Source organism: Anser brachyrhynchus (assembly GCF_964034855.1).
Source record: "Anser brachyrhynchus genome assembly, chromosome: 17".
NCBI classification, from domain to species: Eukaryota; Metazoa; Chordata; class Aves; order Anseriformes; family Anatidae; genus Anser; species Anser brachyrhynchus.
Genome location: NC_137710.1, coordinates 3,305,527 through 3,324,384, shown reverse-complemented (window position 1 = coordinate 3,324,384; position 18,858 = coordinate 3,305,527). Strand labels below are relative to the sequence as shown.

The window sequence follows — 18,858 nt, the reverse complement described above, 5'->3', positions numbered from 1 at the left end:
TTGGGTTAAGCCCCGCCCACCCGCGACCTTCTCCCGCAGCGGGCGCGCCGGCGCCGGAGCCGCCGCAGGTAGGGGCGCGCTGCGTTGGGGCGGGGGGGGGGAGGGGGGTTTGGGAGGGTTTTTTGGGGCTCCGCGCCGGTTTTGGGGGGTTTTGCGGAACGGCCGGAGCACGGAGGGATGGGCGGAGGGGGTGGTTGGTGGGAAAAGGGGGTGCGGCGCGGGGAAAAGCTGCCTGCGTGGGTTGCGCGGGTAGGTGGGGTGGGAGGATGCTGGGGGGTGGGATGGGGCAAGGCTCCATCCACGGGCACCGGGGCGTTGCGGGGTCCACGGAGAGCCCTCCGGGCTCTCCGTGGACCCCGCAACGCCCCGGTGCCCACGCGTCACGAGGGGACTTTGTACGGCCCTTCCTTGCTCCACGGGGCTGCCTTCGCGTGGATCGGTCACGCTGCCTCCTCCTGAAGCGCAGCACCTCTGGGCATGGCCCAGGTGGGCAGGAAGGAAGGAAGTCCCGCTTTTTTATTTTATTTTATTTTTTTTTACCGCTTTTTATGTCACTTCGGAGCCGGTCCCAAGCATCCCCGCGTGGGGTCGGAGCCACGCGTGGCGGCAAGGGCGGTGTCCCCGCCTCGGAGCCTCCCTCTCCCGTGGGATGCGGGTGTGGGTTCCCAGCTGCTCTGTAGTTTTCCCTCGTGATTTTTTTTTTATTGCGTGTCTCTGAATTTTATGCGGCACGTTCAGAGGGTTGCCCCAAAGGGTTATTTGGGAGGGTGCTGTGGCTGCTGGAGCTGTAATCGCAGAACTGTAGGGGTTGGAAGGGACCTCAAGACATCATTGATAATGCATTTTTTTGAAGATAATGCGGGTTTTTTTGTTGGTTTTCTAAGAGGAGAAGCTGTTACAAAGCAGAGCTGCTCTCCTTTATGCTTTGATAAGGTTTCGGTAGGGTTTTGATCGAGTGGTTGATTTCAGCTTCATCCTAGGAAAAGCAGGGAGGGACCCTCAGATCCCAGATGCCTGGGTTCAATATCTGCACGGTTCCGTAGCGCAGGGCCTGAGGGCTGCACAGATGTCCTGGACCTGTGGTCCTGTGCCTGTGTCCCAGCATCATTCAGCTGGGACCTCGGGGTGGGCCTGGAGCCTTCACAGTAAGAGAGGATGAAGTTTCCCACCGAGATGCAAGGGGAGGTTTCAGGTTCAGGATTCAGGATGGATGGAGACATCTGGGAGGGGGAATTTGTCTTCATTTGGGCTTCCAATTCCATGAAATATCTCAGAGCGTATATAGAGGGGAAGAGGAGGGGACGAAGGAACAGAGAGCGGTGTTTGGGGTCAGGATGCTGGGTGGCTGCCGTGGCTTCCCCCACAGGCACTTGCAACCTGCTCCCCTTTCCCCACCACCTCCCGGTGGCGAACACCAACCCCGTCCCCTTCTTCTCACCCCACGCAGAGGACACCGTGGCCATGTCCTCCCTGCACTAGGACCGTCCCCCCCACCGCCTCGGTGGCTCCCAGCCCGGCCGGGAGGATGCGTGCCTGGAAGGCGGTGGCCAGCACGCTGGCGCTGAGCGGGGCCGATGTGGCGGTCACCACGCTGCTCTACGCCCACGGCCGGGGCGGCCGGGACATCCTGCAGGACCTGCGGCACTTCAACATCTTCAACTCGCTGCTGGACGTCTGGGGGGGCTGCCTCTACCGCAGCTGCGTGCTGCTGGGGGCCGCCATCGGGGTCGCCACCAACACGGCCTACGGCCCACGGCGCCTCAGGGCCTCGCGGACCTTCATCGCCGTCGTCTGCCTCCTCATGGGCATCTACATGATGGTGAAGCTGCTGCTCTACTCGGAGGTGCGCAGGACCATCAAGGACCCCTGGTTCTGGGGGCTCTTTGCCTGGACCTACGTGGCGTTGGTGGCCACCTTCGGGCTGTGGCAGCTGCTGGCCTGCGTGACGTCCTCCCGCGAGGCGCTGGGGCCCGGCTCCGAGTCCCGCACCGAGGCGGAGGAGAGCTGCGACGCCCCGCGGGACAAGCGGGAGGAGGCGGCGGGTCCCACCATCCACAAGCTGCTGTCGTACACCAAGCCGGACGCCTTCTTCCTGGGCATCGCCTCCTTCTTCCTCCTCGTGGCCGCGCTGGGTGAGCGAAGGGGCTGGAGGGGGCCGTGGGGTGCTCTGCCCCTCGTCGGGAGGGAAGGAGCCATGCATGGGGCTCAGCGGCACCCTGGGCTTGCTCCTGAGATGGGTGGCACCTCCTAAATGGGCTGGGGGAAGAATTAAATGGGGCAAAATGCACAGCGGAGGGTAAAATGCAATGGGAAATGGGACATCTCTGTGCGCTACTAGGGGCTGTGCCTCCTGGTACATCTCATGTGAGGTAGGGGTATCTCCATGGTGGGGATGGGGTTGTCCAAGGGCCTTCGTGGTTGGGATTACAGGTTCCGTGCTGGTCCTGTGTGTGGTGGGTCTGTAACCTCTTGTCCTGTGGTCCTGTGCAGGAGAGACCTTCCTGCCCTATTACACGGGGCTGGCCATCGACGGCATCGTGGTGCAGAAGAGCATGGACCGCTTCTCCACGGCGGTGCTGGTCATGTCGCTGCTCGCCATAGGAAGGTAATCGCGGGGGCTGGAGCCCAGGGATTCATTTTGGCTTCTCGGCGCTTCGCGGCGCTGCGAGGCCGTGGTGGTGGTGGGGAGGCCATCGCATAGCCCTCCTCATCCGTCTGCCCACGGTGGGGGAGCGGGAGCAGGAGCAGGCACAGGGGACGGGCCCCCCAGGGAAGGCTGTCCTGGCAGCACCGTGTCCCGTCCTGACGGGTGTCATTACTGGGGTTAGGACCAGCGTCCCCTTCTGGTAGCACCCCGTGGAGGCATGGGCTGGTAAAACCACCACTTCCCGGGGTGGAAAACAGTACCGGCACAGCAATGCCCAAGCCCTTGGCGTGGGCGTTGGTGTGTTTGTGTTGCTGAGGAGTGGGTTTCGTGTCCACTGGTCTATAACGTTTCTTATCTGCAATTAGCTCATTTGCCGCAGGTATCCGGGGCGGCGTTTTTACGCTCATATTTGCAAGGCTGAACATCCGCCTCCGCAACTGCCTCTTCAGGTCGCTGGTGTCCCAAGAGATGAGTTTCTTTGATGAGAATCGCACAGGTGGGTTCCCCTTTCCCCTGGGTTTGCTCTAGTCCCTCCATCCTGGCCCAGCCTACGGTATTTTTTCCCTTTGGTTTGCCCTCCTGGCAAGTAGCTGTCAGTAGCTGGAGGTGGCACCCAAGTGCTCGTGTTTAGAAATGGGGATAGAAAGCTCTATTTTTTATTTTTTTTTTTAACCTTTTGGGTACCTCCCTGCCATGAGGTCAGGATTGCCCAGCACCTTGAGGATGTCACTCTGCCACTGACCAACCTGACATCCAGCAGCCCCGGGGCTGACACATTCATCTCTGGCCATCTCATCCCCAAAACACCTCCTTTCCCCTTCCTGCACCTCCCTTCCCACTGACAGCTGCCCTCCATCTCTGCTCCAGGCACTGGAAACCTCAGGCGCGTAAAGCTTGCTGTGCTTGCTTGTGGCTTTCCCAGCTTGCCACTCAGTCCTGTCCCCGGCTGTGTCATTCTGGCGTGGTCCCAGTCGGCTGCAACTTTTCCCACACTTAATTTCTTCCCGGCGATATTTTTAGTTTTGAGGTTACCGCTGTATTTAGCAATCGCTGCGAGCTGCCCTGCTAGCTGAGGACACTGGAGATGTTATTGGAAGTGGGATCCAGTAACCCTGGACTAGCAGTTGCTTAGTACGGGGATTCGGCCCTGGCTGCACTCGAAGACAGGCCAAGTGCTTAGAAATGCAGGGTGGTGTTTGCTGGCTCTTAATGTTCGTCTCCGCTGCAGGAGCTTTGTCCTTAGTTGCCGCACCCACATCCTCCAGGTCACTTGGGCCTCCTCCAGGCTGCAGGACACACAGCTAAACCCAAAGCTGCCTCGTGCTCTGCGGGGCGTGCTGTGCCAGGAGTGCTTCTGGTCCTGCGAGGACAGCGGGGAAAGGTGCCAGCGGTCCCTGGCAGGCTCGTGGAGGGCTCCTGGCATCATTCAGAAATGAGCTGGGGGCTGGGGTGACAGCTCCAGAGGGGTGTTCAGCCCAGTGAACACCCACGATGCACCCACGTGGCAGCCTGTGTGCCCACGGGGTGCCCTCCAGGGTACAGTGCGGAGGCAGTCCCCTTTGTTCCGCAGATGTCCCGAGTGACACGAGGATGTAGTTTGTGCTTTTGGATGCATTTCATGTCCCTTGTGCATCCAGCAGTCTGAGCTCCTCCGCTTTGCTTCACATCCGCTGTTGTGGATCCCCATCCATGCTGCTCGGCTGCCCCCCAGCCAGGCCCTGGGCTGGATGAGGAGCTCCATCTGCCAGGACCTCTGTGTGTGGTCCCATCATGGGACACGGGACACGGGACACGGCCAGGCAGCGACCTGCCGTGGTGACGTGTCCCCCCTCTCCCTTCCCCAACCCCTCGTTCCTGCAGGGGACGTCATCTCCCGCCTGACATCGGACACGACCATCGTGAGCGACCTGGTCTCCCAGAACATCAACATCTTCCTGCGCAACGTCGTGAAGGCCACGGGGGTGATCTTCTTCATGTTCAGCCTCTCGTGGAAGCTCTCGCTCGTCACCTTCATGGGCTTCCCCATCATCATGCTGGTGTCCGACGTCTACGGCAAGTACTACAAGGTAGGCAGGAGGGGCTGGTGTGGCTGTCGTGTGCCATGACGCTGGGCTGGTCCCCTTGGGAAGCTGTTGTGGGGATTGTGGGCGGCCTTGGAGCTGGAGGGATTGGTATTTGGGAGTTTTGCTGCCCGCAGTGGGGGCAGGAAGGCACCATGGCACCTGCATGGGCAGATGAGCGTAAGTTTGGCTGTTATCTTCGTGCTCGGGAGCTGACAGGAGAGGTAGCTTGGCCACGAGATGTTCCATATGTGCCTGCTCGTATACATGCTGTCTGTCCTCTCCCTTTGGAGTAACTCGGGTGGAGGGTTAAACCTAGCCCCAAGCTCCCTTTCTATGCCAGGGGCTGTCCCCCGTGGTTCATGCCACGGCTTGTGGCCATGCGAGTCCTGCACCACATTCTCCCGCTGTCCCAAGGCGGGGGATACGTCCCAGTGCTCAGCCTTGGCTCGGTCCGTGGCCTTGGAAAATGTCACCGTGCCCTCTCCTGAGCCTGAGAGAGGTGCCACAGGCAGCCGGGCGTGTGTTGAGCTCCCTCTGCTTCTTCTCTGTGCAGAAACTCTCCAAGGACGTGCAGAATGCCCTGGCCAAGGCCAACAACACCGCCGAGGAGACCATCTCTGCCATGAAGACCGTCCGCAGCTTTGCAAACGAGGAGGCAGAGGCCAACGTGTACTGGCAGAAGCTGCAGCAGGTGTACAAACTGAACAAGCGCGAGGCCCTGGCTTACACCTACTACGTGTGGTCCAGCGGGGTAGGTGACCAGCACTAGGGACGGGCGGGGGACATCACTTCAGGTGACAAACCACGCGTGGTGTGATGTCCATGCTGCTCCACGCTCTCAGGGAGCTTTGTGGGATGAGCCCAGCCTTGGTGTCTGCTGCCAGTAAACCACCATCTCTTGATATTTTTTTATTATTTTTTTTTGAACTCATGAAAAATACGTTCCGTTCCCCCTTAGGGCAGCATTGCATCATGCCGGTGAACAGCCTGCTTTCTCTTGTAAATAAAAATATCACTGATAACTGCTCAAGGTCGTGGAAAACCCCGTGTTTTCGGGCTGCTGCATTGCATGCCTGTGCCAGCTCATCTCCGGCTGCTCCAGCCGGGAAGCAGCCGCTGCGTAGGTTGAGACTCTGCTCAGAAACAGAGATCTTCTGTGTGGGGGCAGTGGCGAGGGGAGGCTGCTGATTTTTTTGTTTTGTTGTGGTTTTTGTTTTTGTTTTTTTTTGCAAAGTGTTTTTTTCATTGCTTGGGACCAGATGGTCCGGGGCTTCTGCACCGGCTGCTAAGGCAGCGCAAAGCCCTCGCGTCGGGCTGCCCTTACCCACGCTCGTTCAGGGATGCTGCTGAAAGGTTTTTTGAGGTATGACGCCCTCGTACAGCTGTGGGAGGCTTGCGGGTTCCCAAGGCTGGAAGCAAAAGCAGAGCATTTCTAGCATTGTTCCTGCGCATCCAGGTGAAGCCAGCGGCAAGAACTGGGTCAGAACAGATCCCGCTGAGTCAAAGGAGTCCAAAACCATCAAAACTGCTCCTGTGGGGCTCACGTAAAAAGAAGCTGACAGATTTAGCACAGACCTAGCGGAGCCTTTCTCAGAGGAAACTGGGGATCTTCAGGTCAGATCTTGGCGGAGAGAAAAGGAACTTTTTCTCAGTATTTTCCTCTGCATGACTTTATAGCCAGCAGCCCTGCCCACCGCCTGTGATCCTGGGAAGGCTCTGGACGTTCATGTAACCCTGTAGCAGCCTGCGTGGCAAACGTTGCGCAGAGCACCGGGCATTGCGTGGAAAGAAACAGGCTGACTAAAGGCACGGGGCTGTTATCTGTCGCATCAGGGCTGAGCTGTCTCTGCGGAGTAGGTGGCACCCCCACACACTGATCTCAAGCGAGAGCTGAGGTTGTGCTGCAGGGACTTGTATATGCAGGGATTTTGTGCATTAACTCTTGGCTTGGTTTGGTGCTCTAAATTAAAATGTGTCACAGCCATTTAACAGTTTATTTTAGCGGTGAGGTGACTGCATGTCTTGGATAATTCGAGCATGGATTATTATCCTTGAGGATGTTAGTCCAAGAGACATCGATGAGGCACTGTTATTTCAGATAAATTCTCCCTCCTTGTTGCCCTTCTGGACTCCTGTTTTGTTGAAAGATCCCATCCCAGGTACCGGAGTTGTTTTTCCCTTTTCATATCCATCCTCACTGCTGTCAGCCATGCAGTGTCAAGGATGCTTGGTTTGGGGCTCAAAGAATAAATGTCAGCTCCTGAACTGTGGGCCGTTGTGTGGGTAACCACAGCGACACCAAAACGTCGGTCATCCTTGCTGATCTGGGGGTGTTTGCTTGCTTTCAGCTGACCCTCCTGGTGGTCCAGGTCAGCATCCTTTACTACGGCGGGCACCTCGTGATCTCTGGGCAAATGACAAGCGGAAACCTGATATCCTTCATCATTTATGAGTTCGTCTTGGGAGACTGCATGGAGGTGAGCCCGACCCCTCTGGGACACCCCGTATCAAGGTGATGTTTGTCTTTCAGATGTTCCCAGTCTCTGCAGTTGCGGGACTAGACCTGGTGTTGCCTACCTTACCACACGGGTGGCTTTGCCCACCTGTGTGTCCTCTGCTCCCCGCTCCCATCCCGTTCTGGCCCCTTGAATAAGGCCTCTGCTAATGCCTTGGCTCCTGAAAGCACCCAAAGGAGCTCAGCACCAATAAGGCAATCAGCACCAAAAGGTTTGGGCTGGCCCCGCTGAACAGGAGAGTCCTGGCTGTCTCCCAAGCACGTTTCCTGGTATGAAGGATGCAGAGATTGTGTGGCTGCCTGTTAAATTTCAGGGTTCATTAAGAGCTTAATTACATTATTTTAAAAAAAAAAAAAACTTCCCTGGAACAGGCTGCAAGCTGCTGCGTTGGCAGCGCGTTAGCAAGCTGGGATTGTGGGTGGGATGGTGGAGCCCACCCAGGGCTGCTTCCCCCTTGCCAAGGTGTCAGTTTGGCTAATTGAGGCAGAAATTAGCAAGTCCAGGTTTCCTCGCAGCCAAGCTTGGTTTCAGCGGTGCTTCAGTGACAGAGCAGAGCTGGAGACAGCTCACCCAGCTCTCACCATCTGCGCTGATAACTGCGGGCTCTGGTGGTGTTTCCAGGCTATGGTTTCGGTGTGTGTTTCGTATGGTTTGGGTTTTTTTTCCTCCAATGGGAGGGGCAGTTGCACTACAGGCTGTTCGGCAATTCTGGGTTTAACAGTGAGAAGGGCCAGCGTGATGGGGAGTTATTCCAGAGAGAAATATACCTTGGGTGGCGGTAAGAGCTTGCTTTCTCTGCCTGCCTCCAGTTAACGTCAGACGGTAGATTTGGAAACGCTTTGACCGCTCTCCTTACGAGCGGCCGTGATTGCTGTTTCCATCACGTGAGAGGGTTTCATCGTTGCCTCTTCCCTTCCAGTCCGTGGGCTCCGTCTACAGCGGCCTGATGCAGGGAGTGGGAGCTGCTGAGAAGGTGTTCGAGTTCATCGACCGCAAGCCAACGATGGTGAACGACGGGTCGCTGGTCCCGGACCACGTGGATGGGAAGGTGGAGTTCAGAAACGTGACGTTTTCCTACCGCACTCGCTCCGCCACGCAGGTCCTCCAGGTGAGCCCCACCAGTGCGGAGAGCTCCCCATCAGGAGGATATTCCTATCACGATATTCTTTTGTCACGACAATAACTGATCCCCAGCCCACAGGGAAGGTCAGCTGCCCTTCTGGAGATGCATAAAGGCAGGCTCAGTGGCATGCTGGCAAACAGATTATAATGAACAGTGGGTGTCTAGGGCTGGCTTTCCTTATAGGGAAAGAGTTTTATTAATAAAACCCTTTTTCCCAGCTCAGACATTGAACACGTCAGCATGGTACAGGGCTTTGTGCCAAGTTGTCTCAGGCTGCTTCCATGTGAGAAAGGGGCTGGGGTCACAGGGCAGGGCGAGACAGCAAAGCCGTGCAGTTTTTGGAGGTCCTGCCACGCAAGCAGGCAAATTCAAAGCGAGTTTGCAGGCTTCTTGCTTCCTCGGAGGAAGGGAGCTGGGAGGAGGAGCAAACAGCTAGTCTTTTGCAGGCGAGATGGCTGAAGCAGCTCGCCATTGAGGTGGGGGGCCGCAATTTGGCTAAATCCCCTGCACACTGCCCCAGGTCCCCGGTGAAGGCCAGCACCTAACCACAATCTCCCATCCATGTTGCAGAACGTGTCCTTCACCCTGCACCCCGGCAAAGTGACGGCGCTGGTGGGCCCATCAGGCAGCGGGAAGAGCTCCTGCGTCAACATCCTGGAGAACTTCTACCCTCTGCAAGACGGGCAGGTGCTGCTCGACGGGCGTCCCATTAACATGTACGATCACAAGTACCTGCACTCAGTGGTACGAGCGACTGCTACGTGTATTCTAGCTAGCGCCTGCCGTGGTCGGAGGGGATGGATGGCAGTGTTGCATGTGGCTGTGGATTTGAGCTGGCAACCTCCAAAATGTCCGGAAAGCTGGAGGTGGTCCAGGAAACAAATTTAGATAATTTGTTGGGGCAGAAGGGAAAGGGGCGGTGATCGGTTTGTGCGGAGGGGGAAGTCTTCCAAAACCAGAACAAGCAACATGTTTTGTTTTGTATTTGTTTGGCCAACCCATTAGAAATACAGTTTTCATTGTTTGATTAATTACAGTCTAAGCTGAGTTTGGAAAAAGTGTTTTACAGTCCTCCAGCGTGTTCTACCTTAAGATCTTAAAGTAATTCTCAGATGAGATTTTGGGATTTAAACTGCTCGAGATGCCAGCAGCAGCAGTGGGAGCAGTGGAGGGGCTGGGTGCTTTGCCCAGCAGAGGGGTTCGGGCCCCTTGGCTCTTGTCTGCGTGTCAGCACAGATCAGTCTCCATCTCCTCTGCAAGTAACTGCCCGCTTTGTTTGCCCCCAGAGTGAATGGCCTCGCGAGTCAGCAGGAAAACCTGAAAACAATTGATCAGAAGCAGGCTGGAAAGCCAAAGTCAGTGTGACTAATTTACATTCCCTGCCTATACTGAGTGAAAACTAAAAGACAAGCAAGTCTTTCAGCTTAGCAGGCCTGGTGTGGTGTTAGGAGCATGGGGAGAAGTCAATTAAAATATGACCGTATCCTGCTGGCTCTCTTCACGTCCTGTTCTGAGCAATAATTTGGAGGGTTCAATTTATTTCAATATAGACTGTTTAACAAAGGCTGAATTTGAGAGTGAACAGCGATGGCTGTACAGTAGGGCAGGGAGACCGTTGCTAAGCAATTAAGGAATTGCATCAGCTATGTCCAGAACTTCCTAATTTTGGATTAAAAGACGCAGGAGGGCTTATTCACAGGGGCCATTTGTGACAACTAGCCTTGAACGGGAAATTAGCAAGACTTTGGGAGAAGGTCTGTCCAGCTTGCCTCGTCCCAGCAACTGGTTTCCCATACTGGGAAGAGCAGACAGTGCTGGGAATGATGGGCCTGGAGCAAAACCACAGCAGGGTCCTAGACAGGGGGTGCCCATCCCAGGTGCCAACATACCAGCACTGCATGCGTTTTCTTTCCTATGCAACAGCCTCCCTGCACCCTGTCAGTACCAGCGTTGCTGGAAGCTCACGTTGAGGCATTTCTGTGTCTCAGTTTAATGGCGGGGCTCTGCCCGCTCAAGTTCTTACCTGGCAGGAACAGATGCTGATGATCTGAGATGTCAGACGTTGTGTCTCCGGCTCCAACTGCCTGCTCTTCCCTTCCTCTCTGCAGATCTCCTTGGTGAGCCAAGAGCCAGTGCTGTTTGCTCGCTCCATTGCTGATAATATTTCCTACGGCTTAGCTTCGGCCTCCTTCGAGTCGGTTGTTCAGGCTGCCCAGAAGGCTAACGCACATGCCTTCATCACGGAGCTACAGGACGGCTACCACACAGGTACTGACATCCCTCTGTTCGCACTGACACTGTTTTGTGCCTAGGGAACCATGAGAAGGCAGAGAGGGTGCAGCTTCTCACTGCTGCCTCGGTTTCAGAGCTTCCGGAGCCCATCTTCTAGGGGCAGACAGCAGCAACGCAGCCACGTGGGTCAGGGCAAGAGGGAAGCTGGGACCTGGATGATCTCCCAGGTTCGGGGACTTCCTCCTTTGGTTGTTTCCATGAGCATCAGTCCCTCACACCCTGGGACTTGGAGAACTTGCTGCTGGAGGGAAGGGCTGCAACCTTGTGGGTGTTTAATACATTTAAACTGCTCTGCCAAGTGAGCAGGAGCTGTAGCATTTACCCGGTCTTTGCTTCAAAGCATGCCACCGTCCTGGTGCTGTTGGCTGGGCGCTGAACTTGGTGGCAGCTCCTGATTTTTATTTTGCCCCCTTCTTCTCCCTCTTGATCCAACAGAGGCAGGCGAAAAAGGAGCTCAGCTGTCGGGTGGCCAGAAGCAGAGGGTGGCTATTGCCAGGGCCTTGATCCGAACCCCCCCCATCCTGATCCTGGACGAAGCCACGAGCGCGCTGGACGCAGAGAGCGAACACGCGGTGAGTGGGTGACCCGGGTGTCGGGGCCTGCCAGGCCCAGTCAGGTCGGGATCCCTGCCAGTCACTGAAGCGTGCAAAGTGTTAGCTGGCATACAGCGACACCGTGCAGCCTTTTAGCACAAGACACAGAGGAAGACTCAAAAAATGGTTCTGCAGTAGGCAGGGTAGGACTACCCGAGCTGAAATCCCAGCCGAGGCACCGAACCAGCCATACCTGCAGGAAAGGCCCTGGGCTCTCTGTGAGCCGTGCCGTGGTTTATCTGGCTGGGATGTGAGAACCAAACGGCTCTACCAGCAGCAGAGTTTGGCCTGCCTGGTTCATCCTCACAAGGAAAAGCTAGGTCAAAATGCTGGTGTGAGGGTGGGTCTCCTGGCGCTGGAGGATGAGCACTGCCGGCCCACGGTGTGGAGCAGTCTGACCCTGTGGGGCAGCTCGTGGGCTGAGGCCTGGGCACTACCCTCAGCATCACCCGCGGTATCTGATGCCATCCTGGGGCTGGTTTTGGATAGCTGGGGGTGTCAATTTGATGTGTGCCCGGTGGCCATCTGCCTGCCTTCAGATCTTAGTGCCTTCGTCCGTCTCTTGGCTGGAAAACAGCTCTCTTGGTTTGCCTTGTTATCCTCCCAGGAAACAGCCCCACCTCTCTGAGCAGCTGCATTTCCCAGGTACCAGCTTCCCGCAGTCTGTGCCAACGCTGCGTGGCCTTTATTTGCATCCCAGCTCTAACAAGAGCCCAGCTTGCAAGAGCAGACCTGTCATTTAACCACCCTAGCCCTTTCCTGGCAGTGGATGGATGCATACCGCATCCGTGAGCTGGCTGGACTGAGAGGATTTGTGGCTAGGCAGTGAGAGCCAGGATGGACATGCCGGTGCTGGTAGTGCTACAGGAAGTCCTGCTCTCGTGTCCTCTGCGTAGCCAGAGGAGAGCAAACCTCCTGCCCAGAGATTTCTTAACACAGAGCCACAAAGCTGCTCTTCTCCCCTCCCAAAGCGGTGCCAGCGATGCTCGTGCACTAATAGCTTTTCCTCCCGCGCAGATTCAGCAGGCGATTTACGGCGACTTGCAGAACCACACAGTGCTCGTCATAGCTCACAGGCTGAGCACTGTGGAGAAGGCACACAACATCATTGTGCTGGACAAGGGCCGCGTGGTGCAGCAGGGCTCGCACAAGGAGCTGATGGAAGAAGGAGGTCTTTATTCCAAGCTGGTGCAGAGACAGATCCTGGGGCTCGAGGCGGGCGGCACGGGCGGCCACCAACCCGAAGCCCGGGGGGATTCAGCGAAGGCGCCCAGCGGGCTGGAGGAAGAGTTCAGGATAGACCATTCCCTCCCGGCCGCGGCGCAGGACGATTATAACAACACAGCTCACAAGTGAGAGCGGCGAGGGCCGGCGCTCGAGACGCTTGCTGGGATGCCGAGGCAGAAGGCAGCTTGCCGACAGGCCGGCACGCCGCACAACGCCGCCCGCTCGCCCGTCCCGCGTGCGCCACGCACCCGTGCACACAAAACCACACACTTATAGAGCTTCCTGCAGTACAGCCCGGTGGGCGGACGCCTGCTGGTTAAACAGGGAAACCGATCGGGGAGTTGGGTCTTTAGCAATTCTCAGCATTTCTACTGGGTTTCTTTTCTTACTACCAGTAATTCCTCTCGACTGGGACTTTTCTCCCATTGATATGCATGTGTAACTGCTATTAACTGTACTGGATGTTAAATGCATGCATGGAGGGGAAGGTTGAAAACCCCTCCAGGAATTTCAGGGGGTGGCTTTCTTGGCTGGGTAGAAAAGCAGCGACTGTAAAACAAGGTCCTGCTCCTGCTGTCAATCTATGGGGTCAGTCCAAAGTCTGCTGAAGTCTGTAGGGAGCTCCCTTCGGCTTCGGTGAAAATGGGATCGCTTCCATGGGGCTGAATGCTGGGAGAGTTTTGCACTGAGTGCCTGCAGGCTCAGGCTCACAACCATTGCTGCTGAGCTTGTTTCACGTAGTAATCATCCTTCCTGGAATGAGCCAGGGGACCAGGAGGCAGGTGTTGCTTTCAGATTTACTCTTGGTGCTTGGTGGGTGTTTGGTTTTCTTTTTAAGGACGAAGAGTTTTACCATAATTGGGTTAGGGATTTTTTTAATTATATTTCTGTGTGCACTGTACAATGTCTGTCTGGCTCCAGTGTCCACTGAAATTCAGTCTGTTATTTCAGTATTTTTTTAAACTCACAACCCCGGTGCTGGTTTGAAAAAACACTACTAAAGACAGGCATAAAATACTAAAAGACAGCACTTTATAAAACCCACCAAAGCTTTGTTCAGCTTCAGGCAATGCAAGTGATTTCACTGCATGGGAAATCCGTACAGTCACTTTCCTGGAAGTCAAACTTCCGCTGCCTGAACTGTGAAATGTGTTTCTTTGAGTACTATTTATTAACTTTTAGTAAGAGGGAAAGAAAGAAAGATGTTGCTCCTAGTCCTTTTGTGTGATGGCTCTGGCTTAGTAGTGTTATGCTGCCATAGATTGGTGAAGAAACCTATGCAGCCAGGCAGATGCTATTGAAAAATAGCATTGGATTTTATGTGGGAAAGACTGATTCAGACTGTGCATAGTTAAGAAATGATCTCAAGCACTTTAGCTCTCATGTTTCTCAATATTTGAATGCTGCTGTGTTTTACTTTTTGGCAGTTTTGCAGTTTTGTTGTTGGCACTGTTTTGTTTTCGTTCAGTGATGTTTTACAAACTCTTTAGTGTCCTTGAGGAGGGATGCTCAAAAAAAAAAAATAAAATACTACCTCTGCCACTCAACATTGAGCCAGTCTAGTGGGGGGTGTTCTTTGCATTCAGAACATCTGGGTTTTCAAGGTAATGTTCATCTGAGATGATGGATGGATACAGCTGCGTACCACACATGTTCTGGTTCCCTCATGGGGAATAACAAGAAACCTGCAGAGAATGAGGTATGTAAATGCCTTCAGCATCTGATAATGACCGTGAACCATAGCACTAGGTATAGCCTGTTTAAGAACTTGTTTTCATCCCGGATCCCATCTGGTAGTCAGTCTCACACAAAAGGACAGGCAGTCTGACCCGTTCTCAAAGCACAGGGCTTCGTGGCTGGAGTCTTTTCAGCTGCTTGCTTTCATGATAGGATACAAATCTGTGCCTCGGAAGGAAGAGAGCTCTCTTTGTCTTACCTTCCTCCACTTGGGAAACCTTTATCACGCTGCAAAAGCTCACTGAAATCATTCCCCCTCATCATTTCAGTAAATGGCCAGTATGTTCCTGCCTGATGACAATATTCACTGCGGGTGTGAAGAGGTTGGGGGTTCCACCTAGTGCTGGAGGGCAAGCGATTAATTCTGCGTTTTTATCAACGACTGAGCAGAACACGGCCAGTGGATTGTAGAAGTGGAATTGATTGCTGCTTAATTGAAAAACTGGAAGGAAAAAAAAATAAATTAAGGTAACCTGGGAATTAGGGAAGCCAACACCCTGGGAAGTGCTGTTAGGACAATGCTCATTATTACGTGAGGTGGCAGAAAAGAGAATTAGATCCTGATGTATGTGCCCTCCCAGGCAGTGCTGCACTAAGGAGAATCTGAGGATACGCATGGATTAGTTTTATTGCAAAGGCTACAGTGAATTTGGGGAAGGGAGCCCTGCTTTCCGAGCTTGTTGTGATGATAATCCCAGCATTGTACTCCCAGTTCGGGTCCAAAAAGCTTCAATTGAAATAGGAATTGGAATGGGCAGATTGTCTCTGTGGTGGCACCAGGCCAAGCTGATAACAGGGCCTGCCTTTGTTCACTGCCACAGGTGCCGAATTCTCTCTTTTGCATCCAGATAACTCGAGGCTACTCTTCCACTGAGCTTTACATCTTGGGGCTTGAACAAGTCCTTTTATTGTGCTGTTGGCACGTGACAAGTGGATCTGCTGGAAGGCTAAAGCTGTACGGGTTTTCTTAGGGCCTGGAAGCGTGGTGGGAGCTCCACATACCACCAGGGCTCCAGCAACACTAATCTAATACAGGCATTTCTGCTGGCCCTGTTCCCAAACCTGTACAAACCCTGTAACTGCAGAGAAAATCTTGCTTTACAAAATCATTCCAGCTATGACTTCTTTTTCTGATGGGACTCCCCTACCTTACGGGGGTGCTGCATTCATCTGCAGTTCCATGTAAGCAGAAGCTGCTTGCTCAGCATTTTTCAATCTGTTTTCACGAGGAGTGTCATGTCTGGTCCAGCTGAAAGCATTCTTTTCAGACCTCTTGCTCTCTTTCGTGCACAGCCTGGATCTCCCAAGGGAGCCGAAGAAGAAACCTTGGGTGGGAACCGAGTGCCTGAACTCGTAAAGACTTCCTTGGAAAGCTAAATTAGAATATGAGCACAAACAAACACTGTGCTAAGTCTCCATAGGAGCACCGTCTCCTCTTCAGGGTTTGTCTGTAACGTAAAAATTGGTGTCAGAGATGCCTGTTGGCCAAGCAAAGCCCAGGAGTGAGGCTGTATTAACTTGGTGCAGCAGTGGCAGTTCCTTCTGTGCTATATCTGGAGCTGCCCTTGTCCTTGGGCCTGTGTGCAGTCTCCAAATTTCAGGCTGTTCTGGAAAAAAGGCCGCTGTTCCCTCTGAGACCCTGACACGTAATATTTTGTGGCTGCGTGTTTGCTCGGAGCTGATGTTTACATGGGAACACAAAGAAGATCTGTTCAGGCACTTCTGGATGACAGTAAGGCGGCTAAGTTTATTCTCCTAGAAGGGGAGAGTCTTTTCTCCACAGGGAACTCAGATGGGTTTCTCTGAAACCTTAACTTGTGGAGCACAGCTTAAAGACTGTCATGGCACAGTTGGAAGCAAATGGTCATTTGAAAGCACAGGTGATGACAAAGATTGACTGTATGCTCTGTAATAGGTTGTTTTCCTCACTGTTAATAAGCTCAAACCATGCCCTGTAATAAGTATAACCACAGCTTTATTTGATTTAAACATTGGAGAACCCTATCCAAGACAAAGTTCAAGAGCAGATCTTACAGTCTTAGCGATTCCCAAACAACATGTATTTACCCCTGTACGTTTGCACAGAGAAGGTAAATGTAAATGCGGTGTAATGGAAAAAACATAGCTGTGTTTATTCCTACAGCTTGTCTCCCAGCACCCCAAACTCTGCCTCAATCTGCAATTGTGTGCATTTCAGCGGCTGGGCTTTCTAGGCCTTCAGCAGAGCTGGAAATACCACAAGCAAATAAATACCCAGAGTGTTTCCAGTTCAGGTTTGGAGCTGCACCTTAAGTGTGGGGAGGAGAAATAGCGTCTGCCTCATCTCCTCCAGCGTCACTGGGAGCTTAGGGCAAAGAATGTGTATACAGGTGTATAAACCTGCTCATTTCACGCCTCTGGCTCTCTAAATGAAAGAAGTACCAACAGCAGAACTGCTGTTTCTCCCCCAGGAGGCTGGATATGAAGGTAATTTCGCGTGTGAAGGAGTCTAAATTGTGAAATCTAGACACAAGTGCAGACTTCAATGAGGAAATGAAATTGCAAAGAAGCCTGAAAACTTATCTACCTATTGAGCAACCAGACTAAAACGGGTTAATAAACTCCAAAGATTAGACTTGCAAATTCAGTCTCTACGTAACCAACCAGTTTGTCCAGGAAAAGAAAAGAAGTTGTGAAGGTGACTTGCAAAATATGTCTAAATCTAATAAATATGCGTGGACACAGTGCTGCTGACCGTGAAGGGATATGAGGTGACAGAAGGAAATCCAGGCTCAGGTTTAAAAAGTTAAAAATAATAATAAAAAATAAATAAATAAAAAAAAAACCCTAACATTTAATTTAAAGCGGGCTGGATGCCAGTTCTCCCCATGACTGCGGCCTGACTTATTCACCATGACATGGCTTCCACTGTAGTCTTCCCATAGTTTTTGTTCTATTTCTCTTCTAATAAGAAATCCTGGCTTCTGTACTTTGCATGCTTACATTCTTCACATTCATGAGTACTGTCACCTTTCAAAAGGAATTTAGCAAAGGTAAAGAGGAACCAGGGCTTGGCAGCTGATAAATCTCAGACTGCAGCGTTGCAATATTTGATAATCCCTGTAGCCTAAAATCCTAGTTTATCTGCTATTCCTCACATTCTGTTGAAGTGATGTGCTGTCACAAAACCTTAATCTTTCATGAAGACTGCTGAATGGAAAGGCACCTTCCAACCTACCCAAGTAGAATAGGTAATTATACAAAAGCAGCTGACCCCTATTTTGTCTGTCAACCTCAGTTGTTTTTCTGGCCAAACGTGAATTCTCAATCACATGCAGATTCTGGTCAGAGTACTAAAAAGCAGACCAGATGTTTAATATTGACACTCCTCTCCAGCACCTCCAGAATGCAAATTTATCTACACAGGGAGAAACAGTATTTTCAATATATGTTGTACTTGAGCACAAATGAGTTCTGTTTTCCCTGTGCATTTTCTGAGGACTTCATTGTTCTGCATTATATGGCTTCTAACTAATTGAATATTGTTTACCATTGACAAATTCAAATAATCAATTCCTTGCTGTCTACAGCAGTACAATTCCAGAAACAACTCTATGCAAAATAAACAAGAACAAATTATATAATTATGTAGAAGATCCCCTTAGAAGGTCACTGTAATATAGAATCATCTTTCCAATCAGCATATTGACAATACAATTATGGTAATACTGTAGTGCCCTTCACCTGAGATACTCACCCACAGTACCTCCACAAGCACTATTCACTGTGAACTATTCCTCTCCACTCTCTGCATGTGCCTGAGAGGTTATTTTGGTTTTTCCTTTTAAGCAAAAGGCCCTCTGGTTGAGGGAAGCTGAGACCTCTGCTCAGGATCACACAGAGAGGCAGTAGTAAAACTAGATTTACAACATGAAGCTGAGTCAGACTCTTCTAAACCACACTCCCCCCATACCAATTATCTTGCTATGCTATGAAGTTAGAATCACTAATGTTCTTTAGAAGAAGGGGCTTCTTTTAATCCCTCAGCTAATTCCTCTGTTTGTGTGTGTGTCCGCACATATATGTATGTGTTTGCATGCATGTAGAGATTTAAAGGCTGGTTTAACACCAGGGTACAACTCTGTCTTTTTGATGGGCATGTGCAAATACGGCATGTGATAGCATGTTGACATGGCAGCTATCTGCTGGTTTTAAATAACAAGGTCAGGCTGTAGTGGCCCTGAAAAGCCATGTCACAGCCAAGGGGTACAGCTGCTTATTCATCTTCGCTCCGAGCAGAGCACCCGCACAAGGAGGAGTTTGGCACATAGCACAGCGATACGCAGGCATGTTGACGTGGAAGAGCAGACACATGCCCATATCGCTAATCACGGTCTCCCCACCCTAGGCAAGCTCAGCTGCCGGATGCTTTGACCTCTCTTACCTGCCTCTGAATGCACTGAGCTCACAGAAGCCCTGCACTAAACAGCCAGAAGGCCAGGAAGCCTTCTGCCGGCAGCGTGTTACTGTCAGGCTTTGCGACCTGTGAGGTGACGGAGAGGGCTTTTGGGGGAGACGGAGAGCTGAGTTTAATTGTAGGACAAAAAAAACAAACACAACGCTGCTATGTCTTCGTTCAGGTCTGCCAGGAAGTACTGGGTCACTTCCTGAACGTGACTAA

The 18,858-nt window shown here is 52.7% G+C and overlaps 1 protein-coding gene across 1 annotated transcript; it reads left to right on the top strand.

Moving 5' to 3' along the window:
• On the top strand, positions 1-14,008 carry ABCB9 (ATP binding cassette subfamily B member 9). Its single transcript, XM_080559497.1, has 12 exons — positions 1-68; positions 1,448-2,132; positions 2,491-2,605; positions 3,013-3,143; positions 4,508-4,713; positions 5,264-5,461; positions 7,059-7,187; positions 8,146-8,334; positions 8,920-9,093; positions 10,458-10,617; positions 11,077-11,213; positions 12,252-14,008. Exons 2-12 carry the CDS (start codon positions 1,526-1,528, stop codon positions 12,588-12,590), a joined length of 2,385 nt encoding a protein of 794 aa, XP_080415623.1. The 5' UTR covers positions 1-68; positions 1,448-1,525; the 3' UTR covers positions 12,591-14,008.
• The last annotated feature ends 4,850 nt before the right edge of the window (positions 14,009-18,858 follow it).